This window comes from Protobothrops mucrosquamatus, unplaced genomic scaffold (genome assembly GCF_001527695.2).
Source record: "Protobothrops mucrosquamatus isolate PMUCROS unplaced genomic scaffold, P.Mucros_1.0 scaffold_15, whole genome shotgun sequence".
Lineage (NCBI taxonomy): Eukaryota > Metazoa > Chordata > Lepidosauria > Squamata > Viperidae > Protobothrops > Protobothrops mucrosquamatus.
The window spans coordinates 341,479-355,889 of record NW_015386091.1 but is presented as its reverse complement, the minus strand read 5'-3'; the positions used below and the strand labels follow the sequence as shown (position 1 = coordinate 355,889).

The window sequence follows — 14,411 nt, the reverse complement described above, 5'->3', positions numbered from 1 at the left end:
GCTGGCCCTCCAACTGCTCTCCAGGCGTCTTTTCCGACGTTTCATCTCTCTCAGCCCCTCGGTAAACCAAGGAGATGGTCGAGATCCACGTCGGGTCAGAGGCCGCAAAGGCACGACTCGGTCCAATGCTGCGGCAGCAGTTGTCTCCCAAGCCGCCGCCTGATCTCCTGCTAGATCTCATGGGATGGGTAGGCACCATAGGGGAGAGATAATCCCATAAGTAACCCAGCTCCAAGGCACCATAGGGGAGAGATAATCCCATAAGTAACCCATAAGTAACCCACCATAGGGGAGAGATAATCCCATAAGTAACCCAGCTCCAAGTCATAAAGGTCTTTGAAGGTACTATATGAGGCCCAAAGAAATTGCTCCAAATCAATATGATCCTATGATGGAATTGTCCCTACAAAGTTAATAACAGTAAACTCACAGATTTCATCCATTTGCTATGGTTTCAGTGGCCTTTCAATTACAAGTTTAAAACTTCCTCTAGACTATATCAGTGCTTGCTCTTATACATATGTCTTTTTCCTCCGGGGTCCCCATGATCATTTTATACATATTTGAAAGTGTATATAAAACTTCCATGCAGGAATACATCAAAAAATCTACATCTGCAAATCTCCTTTTTTAAGATCTCTTTTGAACCACAGCACTGGAAATCAAGTTTCTATATTCATTTAGACACTTTTGGCAAGTTTAGCAATGTAGACCAGCAATGTAGCTAAAGACTGATTAAAAAGGTGTTTAAATACTGAATTATTTATCATTAATTTGCAGAATATGGATTAAAAAAATAATGGAACCATGGGTTGCAAGCAGGAAGAAGTGACATGGATATGAAATAGACTCCCGCAAGATAATGAAAACTACAATTCAAAAATCCGGTTCAAACCTCACTCATTATGGGGGAGTAACATTTTTTGCAGGTGCATCTATGACACAGCAATGCTTAAAAGATAATATTTTATCCATCAACACCGAAGCATTCTAGCTCATTACTATTATATAGATAACATGGAATCTAAAAGCAAATGTTTATTTAATCTTTCCACATATGTGCACTTCAGCAGTACTGAAAATGGTTGGAGCCATTTTTTATCTTAAATCTAAAGGGCTGAAACTTGAGCTTTAGAAATCAGACTGAATGAATCATATAATTAGTGTCTAAGGAGCTATAACTTTTCATTTAGAAGCTTTACAACTCTTGAACATTTGCTTAAAAGTAAAGATACTGGTAAAGTTAGGCAACATTATAAATACTCTTATCAGTACTGGCTATTCTAAGGACTACATAGTTAAAAAATACAATGCACATGGAACAGGGAGAGAACCCTAATATTTGCTAAGACATGGAGCTGAATAATATGTTTGCGTTCCATAATTCTGTACCAAGTCTAGTTTTCTTGATGACATGATAGATTCCTATATTCTGGATGAGTTTGTATATTAACTGGTGTACTCTGCCCACAGTCACTTGTTTTGAGAGATAGGCAGCTATATAAATTTGAAAAATAAATTGGGGGGAAAAATAGCAACGCACCACTGAATGTGAGAAAGGCTGCAAACCTCTAATTTAATTTTTGTAGTAATGTTTACTTATTTATTCATTTGTAAAAATTATTAGCCGCCCGTTTTGCCATGCGGTAACTCTGGGCAGCTTAAAATATTAAAAGAGAAAACTGTGTTATTTATAATAATATAAATACAATACTATAAAAACAACCTAGCTAAAAAGATGAGGGGGAAGGGAGTATGATGAGAAGGGGAGGGGTGGGATCTCTTGTTAATTTATCAACCACCCCCAATGTGAAGCCCCTCCATTGGAGTCCCAAGTCAACCGGCAGAGCAAGGTTTTTAAGCTCTTACAGAAGGTAAGAAGGGTTAGAGCCAACCTCATCCGGGGGTGGGGGGTGGGTAGAGGGCAAGATGTTCTAAAACTCCTCTCCTGGATCCACCAGCCAGAATTCCCTGGCTAATGGGGCCCACAGCATGCCTCCTCTAATGGCACAGGGGGTCAATCCCAGTGGGATGAGAGAGTCCTTTAATAATTTGCTTCTGGGTGCAATTCAAGGTGCTGGCTGTCACCTTTAAAGCCGTTCACGGCTTGGGACCAGGTTATCTGATGGACCGTCTCTTGCTGGTCACATCTACCTGAGCCACTAAAGTGGGGAGGCAAGGAATGTTGCGGGTCCTGTCCCCTAAGGAAATACATCCGGCGGAACCCAGAAGAAGGGCCTTCTCTATGGTGGCTCCCTCAGAGATTACCCCCGAAATTAGACTGGCCCCCAATCTTTTGGAAGGCACTGAAGACCTGGTTCTGGGTAACCCAGAATGGGATGGAGCCCATTAAATGGCTAGTTGTTGCTGGGGTGAAGGCGTGGGGGGGTTATTATTTTATTATTTTTCTTCTTGTTGTTTTTTATTCTTTTATATCGTGTTTTTATATCCCTGTAAGTCACCTTGAGTTGCCATGTGCGAGTAGGCGGCAATATAAATTTTCTAAATAAATAAATAAAATTAATAAATAATATAACTTACAAAGTAAATCTCTTAAAAATGGAATATATATAATAACCCTATACCTACCGCCATTGGCAGGTCATTAATACATTTCTCGTAGACCATTTACTTTATGATTTAACCCATTAGAACTTGCACATTCGACCAATAGTTAGATAAAAAGATAAAGCTAAATTAAGCACAACCGCATAGATGTCAAAAGCAAATTAGACTCCATCTTCCTTGTTGTAAAACAGTCTGGTAATACCTATAGCCTTGGAAGCTGGGGTTCTAATCCTAAGGCATTTATTTTCACAGAGATGGAAAGAAAACAAAACCAAATCATTTTTATAGAGCAATGCTATTTTCTAAGTATGCTTTAAATCACACCTCTTATTCCACTCGCAATGTTTTCTAGCTATTTTTGTTTCTGTTGCTGGTGTTAATAAAACTGTTAAGAAGAAAATTTGCTTTCTTGTGCCTTATCAGCTCCTGTCATCTGCATTTAAAGGGAATAATCCCTTGAAAAGTCTCCAGAGGATTTTCCTTAATACATTTGCCCTGAAGAAATGAAACTGCTGCTGGTTATGCAAATATGAAGGAGAGCTTCATGCACATGTATCTCGAATATGAGGGCCCACACTGAATTTCAAGCAGATTAGATATTCCAGGAAAAGGAAGTAGTTTATCATAACTAATTGCATTAAAGAATACCATTGCGGACAGTCGCTCACAGTATCAGCATCAAGAGAACTTTGGCAGTACAGAAAATCGATAAGTTCCTGATATGCATTTCAAGTATAGCCGTCAAAAATCCCATTGATTTCTATGGGATCTGCACTGCCTTCAGTACTGCATTCCTGCATTTTCCCTTTTTCCTAACAACTCCACTGTAACACCAATTTTGACTGGAATCCTTGGAGCAATACCCAAAGGACTCCCTAATATTTAGAAATTTTGAATTTATTGTACCTGAACACTCTAATTTTACAATAACAACAACAACAACAATAATACCTTGCTTGGAACTGCTTAGTTTCAACTCCTTAGACACTATCTTAGTAATTTTTAGGTCCTTGGCTAGTACTCAAATGATTACATTTTCACCAGTCTTTGATTGTGAATCTAATTGTGCACATATTACGCACATAATAAGGACAAACAACAAGCACGCAAAGCAAATAACACGTTCTGGCAATGGTTAAGAGCAGGAAAGTTGAAGAAAGGGATAGAGGGGCTAATTCTGGTTGCACAAGACCAAGTCTTAAGAAGAAATACACACAAAACCAGAATTGAAAAGCTAGAATCAGACAGGAAATGTTGTCTGAAAGAAGCTGAAGAAAAGTGGACCACCCAGTTAGCTGCTGCAAGAAGATTGCACAGACTGACTACAAGCAGCAGCATGGCAAAATAGAAACAATGGTGCAAGGGAATATCTGCAAGAAATACCATTTGACTGCAAGCACAAAATAGATACTGTAAAGTAGAAGAAAATGAAAAAACTAAAGTGGTCTGGGACTTCAGAATTCAAATAAGCACTTGAACACCACTGGCAAAATCCCCATCTGTCAATTGCAAAAAGCAGCTTTACTTTGAATACTTCACATCCTAAAGATAACACCTTTAACACCCTCAAACAATATATACCTGTCCCAGGATAGGACTCTGTATGTTGACAAAAATGCCAAATTCTGTCTAAACATCTGCTGACTGTGCAACCAACCATAATAATAAAGGTTTTGTTTTCATTTGTACTTGACATACCATCATAAACTAACTCTGTTTATCAGTGATGCATTTAAGATCTTAGTCTGACCTATGAATTACAATGGGTGCAGAGTTTTCTATATAGTTTATATTTGTTTCTTTTTTTATAAAACTGCACACAAAGTGATTCGCATAACAGAAGCCATACAAAACCACATTTAATATAAAGTAAAAAAAATAAAGGTTATGCCCCTGACAATATAAAAACATATGAGTATTACAAAATACATTGTGTTGGGTCTAAATCTTTTGTAGATTATAAATACTGCTTGGCCTTCAAACTCAAAGCTGAACCTTCTCTATCATCAAGCATTATCAAGTGCAGATCACAGGGGAAAATGTTCTAACGGTCTACATTCAAAGTTCTTATAGAAATTGAATTCCATCCACTACTAACCAAGTGAAGTTGGGATAAGTATTGCTCTGTTTCAGAAAGAGTTATGACCTACTAACATGTATATCATCAAAGCCATACTTTTTTATTATTATTTTGGCCAGCTTGTGACTGAAATAAAATTCAACAGCCGCCTCAATTTCCGTGAGAGTAGTGAATATACAACCTATGAAAAGTAGTGTAAATAGGCCAATATTTTTAATGTTTCTGGGGAAATAGCTATTAAATGCAATGTTCTAAGAGACAGCTCAGGGTCTTTTCAAGTTTAAGATGAATGAGAGTGGGGTTATGAAAATCTATCTGTGACATTCTTTATCGGAGAAACAGCAATAAGAACAAAACATAATTTTAAAGGGTTATCTAATCTTATGTTTACAAAGTGTCTTACCATTTTCAGAAAAAGATATACGACTAGAAAAGCTGCAAATTATTTTGAGAAGGGCAGAACAATGTTAAGAGAGCAGAAAACACTGATTGTTGTTTTAAGATGACTCAGAAGGATTTTTGCAAGCCTTGAACTTCAGGAACCTCAGGCAATCAACCCATATGTCAAAAACTTCTATTAACAGGGATTTATAGAAAGCCAAACCAAAATGCAAGTCTCTTACACCAAAGCAAATTTATGCTACTACAAGATTCATCCACATCTAAACAAGAAGTGGATTTGCACAACTGTTCCTCCTTTCATTTTCCCTATATTAAAGAAACTGGGTCAAGTGTTCTTTGCTCTCAGTTTCAAATTCAGAATATCCCTCACTACACAAGGGTTCTGAAACTATTGTCACCTACACTGTGAGGATGTGAACGTATTAAACACGATTATCAAAAATTGTACGTTTGACTATTTTCAAATTCTATCGGGAGGATGTTAAGACATTGACCCCTAGAAACTTTGTAGACCTAGAAAGATGGTACAGTACATATGATGATTGATTTTGACCGGAAAAAACTTGAAGGCAAAAGATCTAGTAATAAATAGCTTTTCCAAAAGTTACTAGCAAGGATAAGGCATGCTGGTTCTTGCCTTCAACTAAAAGTTAATGTAATTGTTTGGGCAGAGGCTCCGAATCTGGCATAAAGACTGCAATTCACGTGATACTTAACAAGCATTAAACAAGTACTTTGATGGAAAATCAGCACATCAGATGAGGAAACAACAGAGCGCATTAACAGTTGCTGAGTCATCTAGTTATCCAGCTGCAATCACTGGGCACACAAAATATAACTTCTAACCTAAAGGCTCAATCTAATGTTGGGAGATAGTCTGGATCTGACTTGGATCAGCACTTCTTGTAACTTTCATAAAACAAAAATGCAATAGAGACATTGAAAGATTGAAACCAAGAATCATGCCAACTATAATAATATATTTTGGAATAAAGACATGTGTCATGGTTCCGACAGATGAAACTCTTCAAAGAACTTCGAGGCATTATTATTATTATTATTATTATTATTAATAATAATAATAAAGTTGGAAGGGACCTTGGAGGTCATCGAATCCAACCCCCTGCTCAGGCAGGAACCCTACACCATTTTGGACAAATGGCTGTCCAGTCTCTTCTTAAAAACTTCCAGTGTTGGAGCATTCACCGCTTCTGGTGGCAGGTTGTTCCACTGGTTAATTGTTCTAACTGTCAGGAAGTTTCTCCTTAGTTCTAAGTTGCTTCTCTCCTTGATCAGTTTCCATCCGTTGCTTCTTATCCTGCCTTCAGGCGCCTTGGAGAATAGCTTGACTCCCTCTTTTTTGTGGCAGCCCCTGAGATATTGGAACACTGTTATCATATCCCCCCTCGTCCTTCTCTTCGTTAAACTAGACATACCCAATTCCAGCAACCGTTCCTTATATGTTTTAGCCTCCAATCCCTTAATCATCTTTGTTGCTCTTCTCTGTACTCTTTCTAGAGTCTCAGCATCTTTTTTACTTCGTGGTGACCAAAACTGGATGCAGTATTACCAAGGCATTGTAAAGTGGTATTAACACTTCATGTGATCTTGATTCTATCCCTCTGTTAATGCAGCCCAGCACTGTGTTGGCTTTTTTGGCAACTGCAGCACACTGCTGGCTCATATTTAAGTGATTGTCCACTAGGACTCTGAGATCCCTCTCACAGTTACTACTATTGAGCAAGGTACCACCTATACTATACCTGTACATTTGGTTTTTCTTGCCTAAATGTAGAACCTTACTTTTTTCACCATTGAATTTCATTTTGTTAGATAGTACCCAGAGTTTAAGTCTGTCCAGGTCCTCCTGTATCTTAAGCCTGTCTTCTGGAGTGTTCGCTATTCCTGCCAGCTTGGTGTCATCCGCAAATTTGATGAGTTCCCCATCTATCCCCTCGTCCAAATCATTGATGAAGATGTTGAAGAGCACTGGGCCTAGAACAGAGCCCTGGGGCACCCCACTACACACTTCCCTCCATGTAGATGCAGTTCCATTGAGGACCACACGCTGAGTACGGCTGGTCAGCCAGCTACGAATCCATCTTGTGGTGATGCTGTCTAACCCACATTTTTCTATCTTATTATCATCATCCAACACTATATGAAATAGTTTACGGAATGACTTCAGGTTCATTTAATATAGGTGTCGTAAGGAGACCAGGTGATTAAAACAGTGAACCAGTTTCTTACGTTATTCCAAACAGACCGTACTAGACAAAAACTGTTTGGGTACAACCGAAAATCATTACTGAAACAAACGGAGATCCACAAGCGACTAAGCAAGTTTGATTATCTTTTCCAGAATCTTCCCAGGTACTGAGGTCAGGCTGATAGGTCTGTAATTTCCTGCATCCATTTTTTTTTCCTTTTTTGAAGATGGGAACGACATCAGCTCTTTTCCAGTCCTCTGGTAGTTCCCCAGTGCTCCAAGATCTTTATTCGAGTAGCATAGCTTTGGCACTACATAGGCAAAGACAAAATCTGAATTCCCCTCCACTGAGCACATAGTATCAAAGCACAATTCCCTCCTCTAATTAACAGTCATAAATCACATTCTCCAATTAGTTTGAAATGCTGGCTTTCCCTCCAGTTCTTCAACCCACCATTTCTTATCACCTCTTATTTCAAAAAACCTTGGTTCTCACCCTAGTTACATGTTGTTATGTCTAACTAAACTCCCATGCACATTCCTCCTTCCCCCCCCCCAGTATCATCTAATTCAGGCATGTCAAACTGCTGGCCCATGGGCCGGATGCGTCACGACGAAACCGCACCCACCCCATTGCCAGCAATGGGGAAGAAGTCACGATATGTCGTGATACATCACTCAACGTCGTGAGTTTGACATGCCTGATCTAATTCTAACTCTAATTTTAAGAGTAAAACATAAGAAAGAAAATGGCTGCATCTCCATATGTTGTCAAAGCAAGAACATCCAATGTTAGCAGCATTGACAACATGTTTACATGATAATTATTGGCATGAATCTGTGTGGCCAGAATTCTGTTGTGCCCAACAGCATGAATTCAATAAAGAAATATGAATACTTTCTGGACATCAGAGAATCAAGTAAATGGATAAATGGAACACTTCTGTCCAATAGATAGAGAATCTATAGATAGACTAGATAGAGAATCCATCTAGAAGAAGCAATACCAAAATGTGATCTATTGCATCATCCAACAACATTTTGGTGCCAAATTAGCTCTCTACTCATGATTTTGGAATCTGAAGAACAGATACGTTTTGTTGGTTTTGATTTGCACAACCAACTGATAGTTCACCAGAATCAGCAAAGTGAACATCTAAAGATCCATCCACAATTCTGAAAATGGCATTGGGTCCCAAGTTTATTCCCTTACTGATTTCACCATATTCCCTTACCTTGTCCATTCTACTCTTTCTGCTACTCCAACATACCAAATTGCAAACCAATGAAGACTTATACTGTAATAGAGACTTAAGTAATATTCAACTATCAAGACTCCAAACCTTCTGTCTTCCCACTACTGTTCTCCCATTCTGGCAGAATAAAAGGTACACATCCATACTTCTCATTGAAGAACTATTGGCTAAAATTTATTTCCTTAATGGATATGACAATTGCAGTATTGGTTCAGTGCCATTTTGCCTTCTTAGTTAACCATTTTCCTTTTCAAAGGAAACTGATATCCTGAACCTATACTGTGCTCCTGAAAATGGAATGCTTTTAGCTACATGTAAAGAGATGGAAAAATCAGACCAATGATTCCCATTATCCTATCCAACTAGGCCAGGGGTAGGCAACCTTGGCTCTTTTATGACTTGTAGACTTCAACATGGCTGGTTCAGGAATTCTGGGTATTGAAGTGCACAAGTCATAAAAGAGCCAAGGTTCCTACCCCTGAACTAGGCACACAGAAGATTCCTCCTCTCTGACATAAAAGTTTGAAATGGCACCGGAAGCTTATATTTGCCAGAATGTTGTTTCATTCATTAATTTCTAACAAAATATTAGGTTCTCTGGAGAGAAAAAGAATGTCAGAAAACAATGAAGGAGCCTTATTTCTTCCAAAATATTCCATATTTGACATTACAAAAAACAACAAAAAACAAGTGGGAGGCTGCTCCTATGCAAACAAACCCAGAATATCAGTAATATAATATCAGTCTCTTTTTTCTTGCAGAGAGAAGACTTTTTCCAAGTAATTGATTGTAGGCCGAAACCCTATTTTAAAATTAAATGCAAATATTCTCAGGTTGCTACATTTAGAAGCATTTAACAACTCATAACTTGTCATGTACTGAAACCCCTTGTAATTAAATTGTGAAAAGGAATTTATAAAATGGAGCCAAGAAAAAAAAATCCACTTGCATAATTACTGTAAAGCACATGATTTTTTTTTTCTTTTAATAGAATTGAAGAAGAAAAGTACTGCTTGCTTTTTTTTTATTCAGCCCAGGCTTCCCCAATCTACTAGCTATAGTACAAAAGGGTAATGGGAAATATGATCCAAATCTCTGGAAAATATTTGTGTTTGAGGTACGCTGATTTAGATAAAAGGCAAGAAGTACATGTTACTCAACCAAGTTCAACACTACTTTTTAGAAAGGTGTGAAACTAGAACTCCTGACAAGATAGACATTAGTCTCAATAGAAAAGATTATTTGTAGCTCAGGGTTGAACTGTGGAGTCATTGGTTTCTCTGATGTTGGTTGTTTACTTGCAGAGCTTTCATTACCAAACTAGGTAACTTCTTAATGCTAGAAGAGAATGGGGTGTGCTCTCCATTTGTGTTTATATTGGATACACATGAACAGATGTAGCTATAGTTTCGATTTTGAAATTGTGAGCATCCTAGATCAAGCTAAGTCCAAAAATGCTAGGGAATTCCTGGAAGCTTGGCACTCAGACAAAGTAACCATCCACAGACACACAGAAGTAAACAACATTTACACATCATTTAAAAGAGACAATTAAAAGGCTAAAATGGAAACAAAATGACCAGAACACCTCCTCGCCAGCAATCAACAATTGGGATTAATATCTGGATTAATACCAGGTTAACTATCAAGCAGTAAACAAGAAACTACTGTGAGATTAGGACTAAGATGCCATACCTAAAGATGAAGCAAGCACATAAGCAGGGTGGACAAAAGTCAGGAAAAGCTCAGTCAGGGAAAGCAGCTAAGAAGGAACCAAGTTGTTAAAGAAACAAAGAAAACAAATGTCACCTGAATCAGACAAAAGAAGTTGGGCCTTCCCAAGTCCCAACCGACCAGAACAAAGCAAGGACTGTGGGGATAAAAGGGCTCCTGAATTCCCCCACTCTTTGAGTCATGTTTGCTTGCCAGCCTAGTTGAGGATACAAGTGTGGATGAGTGTGTGTGTGTGTGTGCGTGCGCACGCGGGCATGCTTGTGTGAAACCTCAGAGAGCACCAAGGAATCCACATTTCTATCAGTTATGAGCAGAAGAAAGACAACATCCTTCACCCCACACAAATCCCAATTCTTCCCATGCTGCTTTGCCAAAAAGCCAAATTCAGGTAACCTGATTTTTTTTTTTACTACAATTCCAGTCATTGGCCTTATCTGCTAGGGCTGATGGGACTGAAAATCAGAGCCATCTAGAAGGATCAGGATGCCCAACTTCTGCAACTACAAAATGTGGACAGCCATTTGGACCAAATTCATGGTAATTTTGTTTTTGGGGTTGTTGTTCTTCATATCAAAAGTAAAACATCTGTAAAAGCGCAATCATGTCTAAAACTATTCTGGCTTTGGTCTTCGCTGTATGTTATGAGTGATGTACTAGATGATTTAGGATTATTGTTTAGATGCCTCTAGATCTTCTACCTTTTGATGATTTTATTCACTTCTTTCTTGAAGATGATTTCAGAAGAACCAGAATGCCAACATTTAAGATGTGGATGTTAGACTCTGTTGTGCTTATTTATGCTTTGCAAATATACAGTAGTTATCTTTTAAGAGGCTTTTCAGAACATTTTACCTGATTCTGTATTTATATTGGTTTGTTACTGTTTGATTTTATTATAGCTCACTGTATTTGCACTATGGGACAATTTGATTGAAAGATAAGCTATGAATGTAATTAATGAAAGAAATAAAATAAAACCTTTCTCATGAGACATAAAATCATTGTGTGTATATAAATGCAGTGTGGTAACTGCATTCAAAATAGTTGTTTATAAGCTATAAGGGATTATTTAGTATTAAGCAGCGATTAAACTGAATTCTGCTTGGGAAGATTTTTACTATCTTCAGCCTCAGGGTGAAACAGCAATAACTAAGAACACACATAATTTGCAAGATTAACTCCAAGGTTAAAACTGGTTTCTGGGGGGAGGAGAGAGTTAACCAATAGCCCAGAAGCTCTAGGAATGTAAACCTAGTTTAAGAACACATTTTTTAAAAAAGAAAAACAAAACAAGACATATATAGAGTTTAATTAGTCATATGACTGAACCACTGAAAACACAGAAGTGTAATTAGAAGCCTCGTGGTTTATTTGAATCTAAGCTATAGAATTCAGCAAGATTAAAAAGTATCAGTAAAAAAAAAGGTGCTCTAACTGCTGAAATGCCTGATATGTCAAAAATGTCTACTGCTGCGGCATAACAATTGTAATAATACTAATCCTCAGTGCAGAATTAGGGGACCATATTCACTGGATGGCGTAATCTGAGCCTCTCAATTTAACAAGTTGCAAGGATGAAATTGGAAATACTGCCAAGTCCCTACAGGATATAAGCGCCATAGAAGAAGAAGAAGAAAAATCACTGTACTTCACTGTACTAGCCGTAGGTTATAGGCTGATAAAAATCCAAGTTTTATCTAAATAACCTTTACTCTAAATCAAGGCTGGGCTATAATGTTCAGCACTTTGTTTTTCACTGCGTAGAGATGCAGAGGACATGGCTGGTGACACTTTAGCAGAGTTGGCAGGACCAATCTAGCTTGGCGAGGTTTATGGGGCTAACCCTACATACAGTATATATCATTAAATGATTTTATTTTTGCCCCAGTTTTAGGGGAAAGGAGAGATTAGGGTGGGAGTAAATTGTTACCTTTTGCTACTGCTTATTGCATCCTTTCTGGCCCTTTAAAAAAATCAGAAGCCTAAAAAAAACACCTATTCTGACAATCAGAGAGAGAAACATGCATGAGGTTAGAATACATAGCAAATTACATCTTAGCAGTCTGCTTATGAAAACATGCAGGGAATGTCCTTGGGTGGAAGGAAGTCAGAAAACTGAGCAATAATAATATGACAAATCAATTCCACTCTCATCAGCTTTTATTAGTAAATATTTAAAAATGTATTTAAAAACCTCAAACAAACCTGAGTCCATATGCCTGGAACTCTTTCGAAGTCCATTCAGTCGTTTCTATGTAATTAAAAACACATCACATTAGAGATTTCTTTCTAAAATAGGTACAGTTCCTCTTTTCATGTAAATTCTATTCAATTAGGGCACCATTATTTCACACTGGTGTTTACACACACACACATCTCCCAGTTTTATGCCGATCTGAGATTATCTTCAATTCTTCTGACTGCAAAATGCGAAGAATATGACCAGAACTCTACAAGTAATTTCAGTTAACCAAAAAGAACATGTAAAAAAAATATAGTTGAATCAGTATATATCTCCTTCATCATTTATTTCATTCCATAAAATAAAGGAATTAAAAAAGAATTGCTAGTGCTCTCCACATTCACATTTTCAGTTCATGGTGTTTTGGCCTGCAGAGGCAACACTGATTCTCCCTCACAAGATGTTTCCTGCTACAAGTGGTACAATTCATCTCACCAGTGCAAAGTGGGAATATGATTGCCTTGCCCAGACACTCTGCAAATGCAGGAAGCTGTAGGAGGCTGTGAAGAACAGCAGCAAAGCAGAGTGAAATGAAGCAGTGTAGCCATTTGCTTCACCCTTAGCTGCAAAAGGACACGATGTTTCATGAAACAGTTTCAGGTGTGCTTTGTTTTCTTCTTTGTTGAAGTGAATCACACCCTTGAAGGCCTGTACATTCTTAATGTTTTGTGCATATAGTTGTTTACGAGAACGTCTCAGTCGCCGCAATGTGATCTTTCTTGGCTGCAAAGATGCCGTTTGTCCTACACTTAAAACTTCTTGTAAACTCTGAAAGTGAGATGATACTGTTGGAACAACTTGCAACTCAGAAATTATCCCTTGATTGCATATTGGAGAAGGAGAAATATATTCTTAAAAAAATCCTCCAGAGAAGCACTGCAAGCAGAACACCGAAACTCATCTTCTCAGATCCCCCAAACAGCCACTCAGTGAACTTAAAACAAATCTAGAGCTGCTTTTGAACCCTTTCAAAGAACCCTTTCAAAGAAACAGCCTTCAGACTGTTTATGAATATTGTCTATTTTATTTTTTAACATTTTACTAATCAAATCTTGGTATTAAAAGTGGCTGCATCAAATTCTAACTGACTGATGGGAAAGGTATGCCTGGAACAGAATTCAAAAACACTGTTGCACCACCCGTATCATATTAGGATCCATATTGTAAAAGCTCTGCTCCCTACTCCTGCCATCATTTATTAGCCTCCTCCTCCTCCTCTATAACAATTCACCACGGCCAACTTGCCACTGCAAACTCGCCCTGGCCAACGCGCCATGGGGCAACTTGCTATAGACAAGAATTACACTAATATCAAAGAAATGGTGGAATAGAATCAATAAAGAAAGGATGCAAAATGAGGGACAGAATGAAATGTGAACGACAAAAAATAAAATATTTTTTTATTTATTTTAAATAATTACATTGAATTGTTAAATTCTCCCTCAATGTGTTGGCCCTGGCGAATTGTCCCATTCTGCCTCCATGAAGCTACCTGAAGCAATATAATGGTGCGATAGTACAAGCTTTATCATACAAAGCCACACAAAACTATCAATTATTTCTGAAATGTATATGTATATTATTATAATTAATGTTTGAATGTATGTAAAACTTTTGAACAGCAATTACAAAGTTCACTTTCTATTAAGAACATGTTTCCACCATAAAAGAGGACTTAGCATATTAAAAGGTCACTGCAGTAATGACTAGGCAGTAATGATGTATGGAAGTTGGAAGGAATATATGAAAAATGTTTGGTTTTATGGGGAAGAACAGACACAATGAGCAAGTAGCAATATCTTGCCCAGAGTAATATTTAGAGAAGAAAAAACAATATTAAAAAACAGCGTACCTCTGTATGTGATAGTTTTTATGAAGAAGATAAATGAAAAATAGAGGAAGTATCAATTATTCTATGTA

At 37.7% G+C, this 14,411-nt stretch overlaps 1 protein-coding gene across 1 annotated transcript in view; it reads right to left on the bottom strand.

Annotated features, from left to right (window-relative positions):
• The window catches only part of LOC107298472 (guanine nucleotide exchange factor VAV3), a 124,194-nt gene that overhangs the window by 59,181 nt on the left and 50,602 nt on the right, over positions 1 to 14,411 (bottom strand). The window contains exon 11 of the mRNA XM_015827884.1: positions 12,455 to 12,500. Coding sequence (XP_015683370.1) covers positions 12,455 to 12,500 — 46 coding nt within the window. The remainder of the gene's footprint in view (positions 1 to 12,454; positions 12,501 to 14,411) is intronic.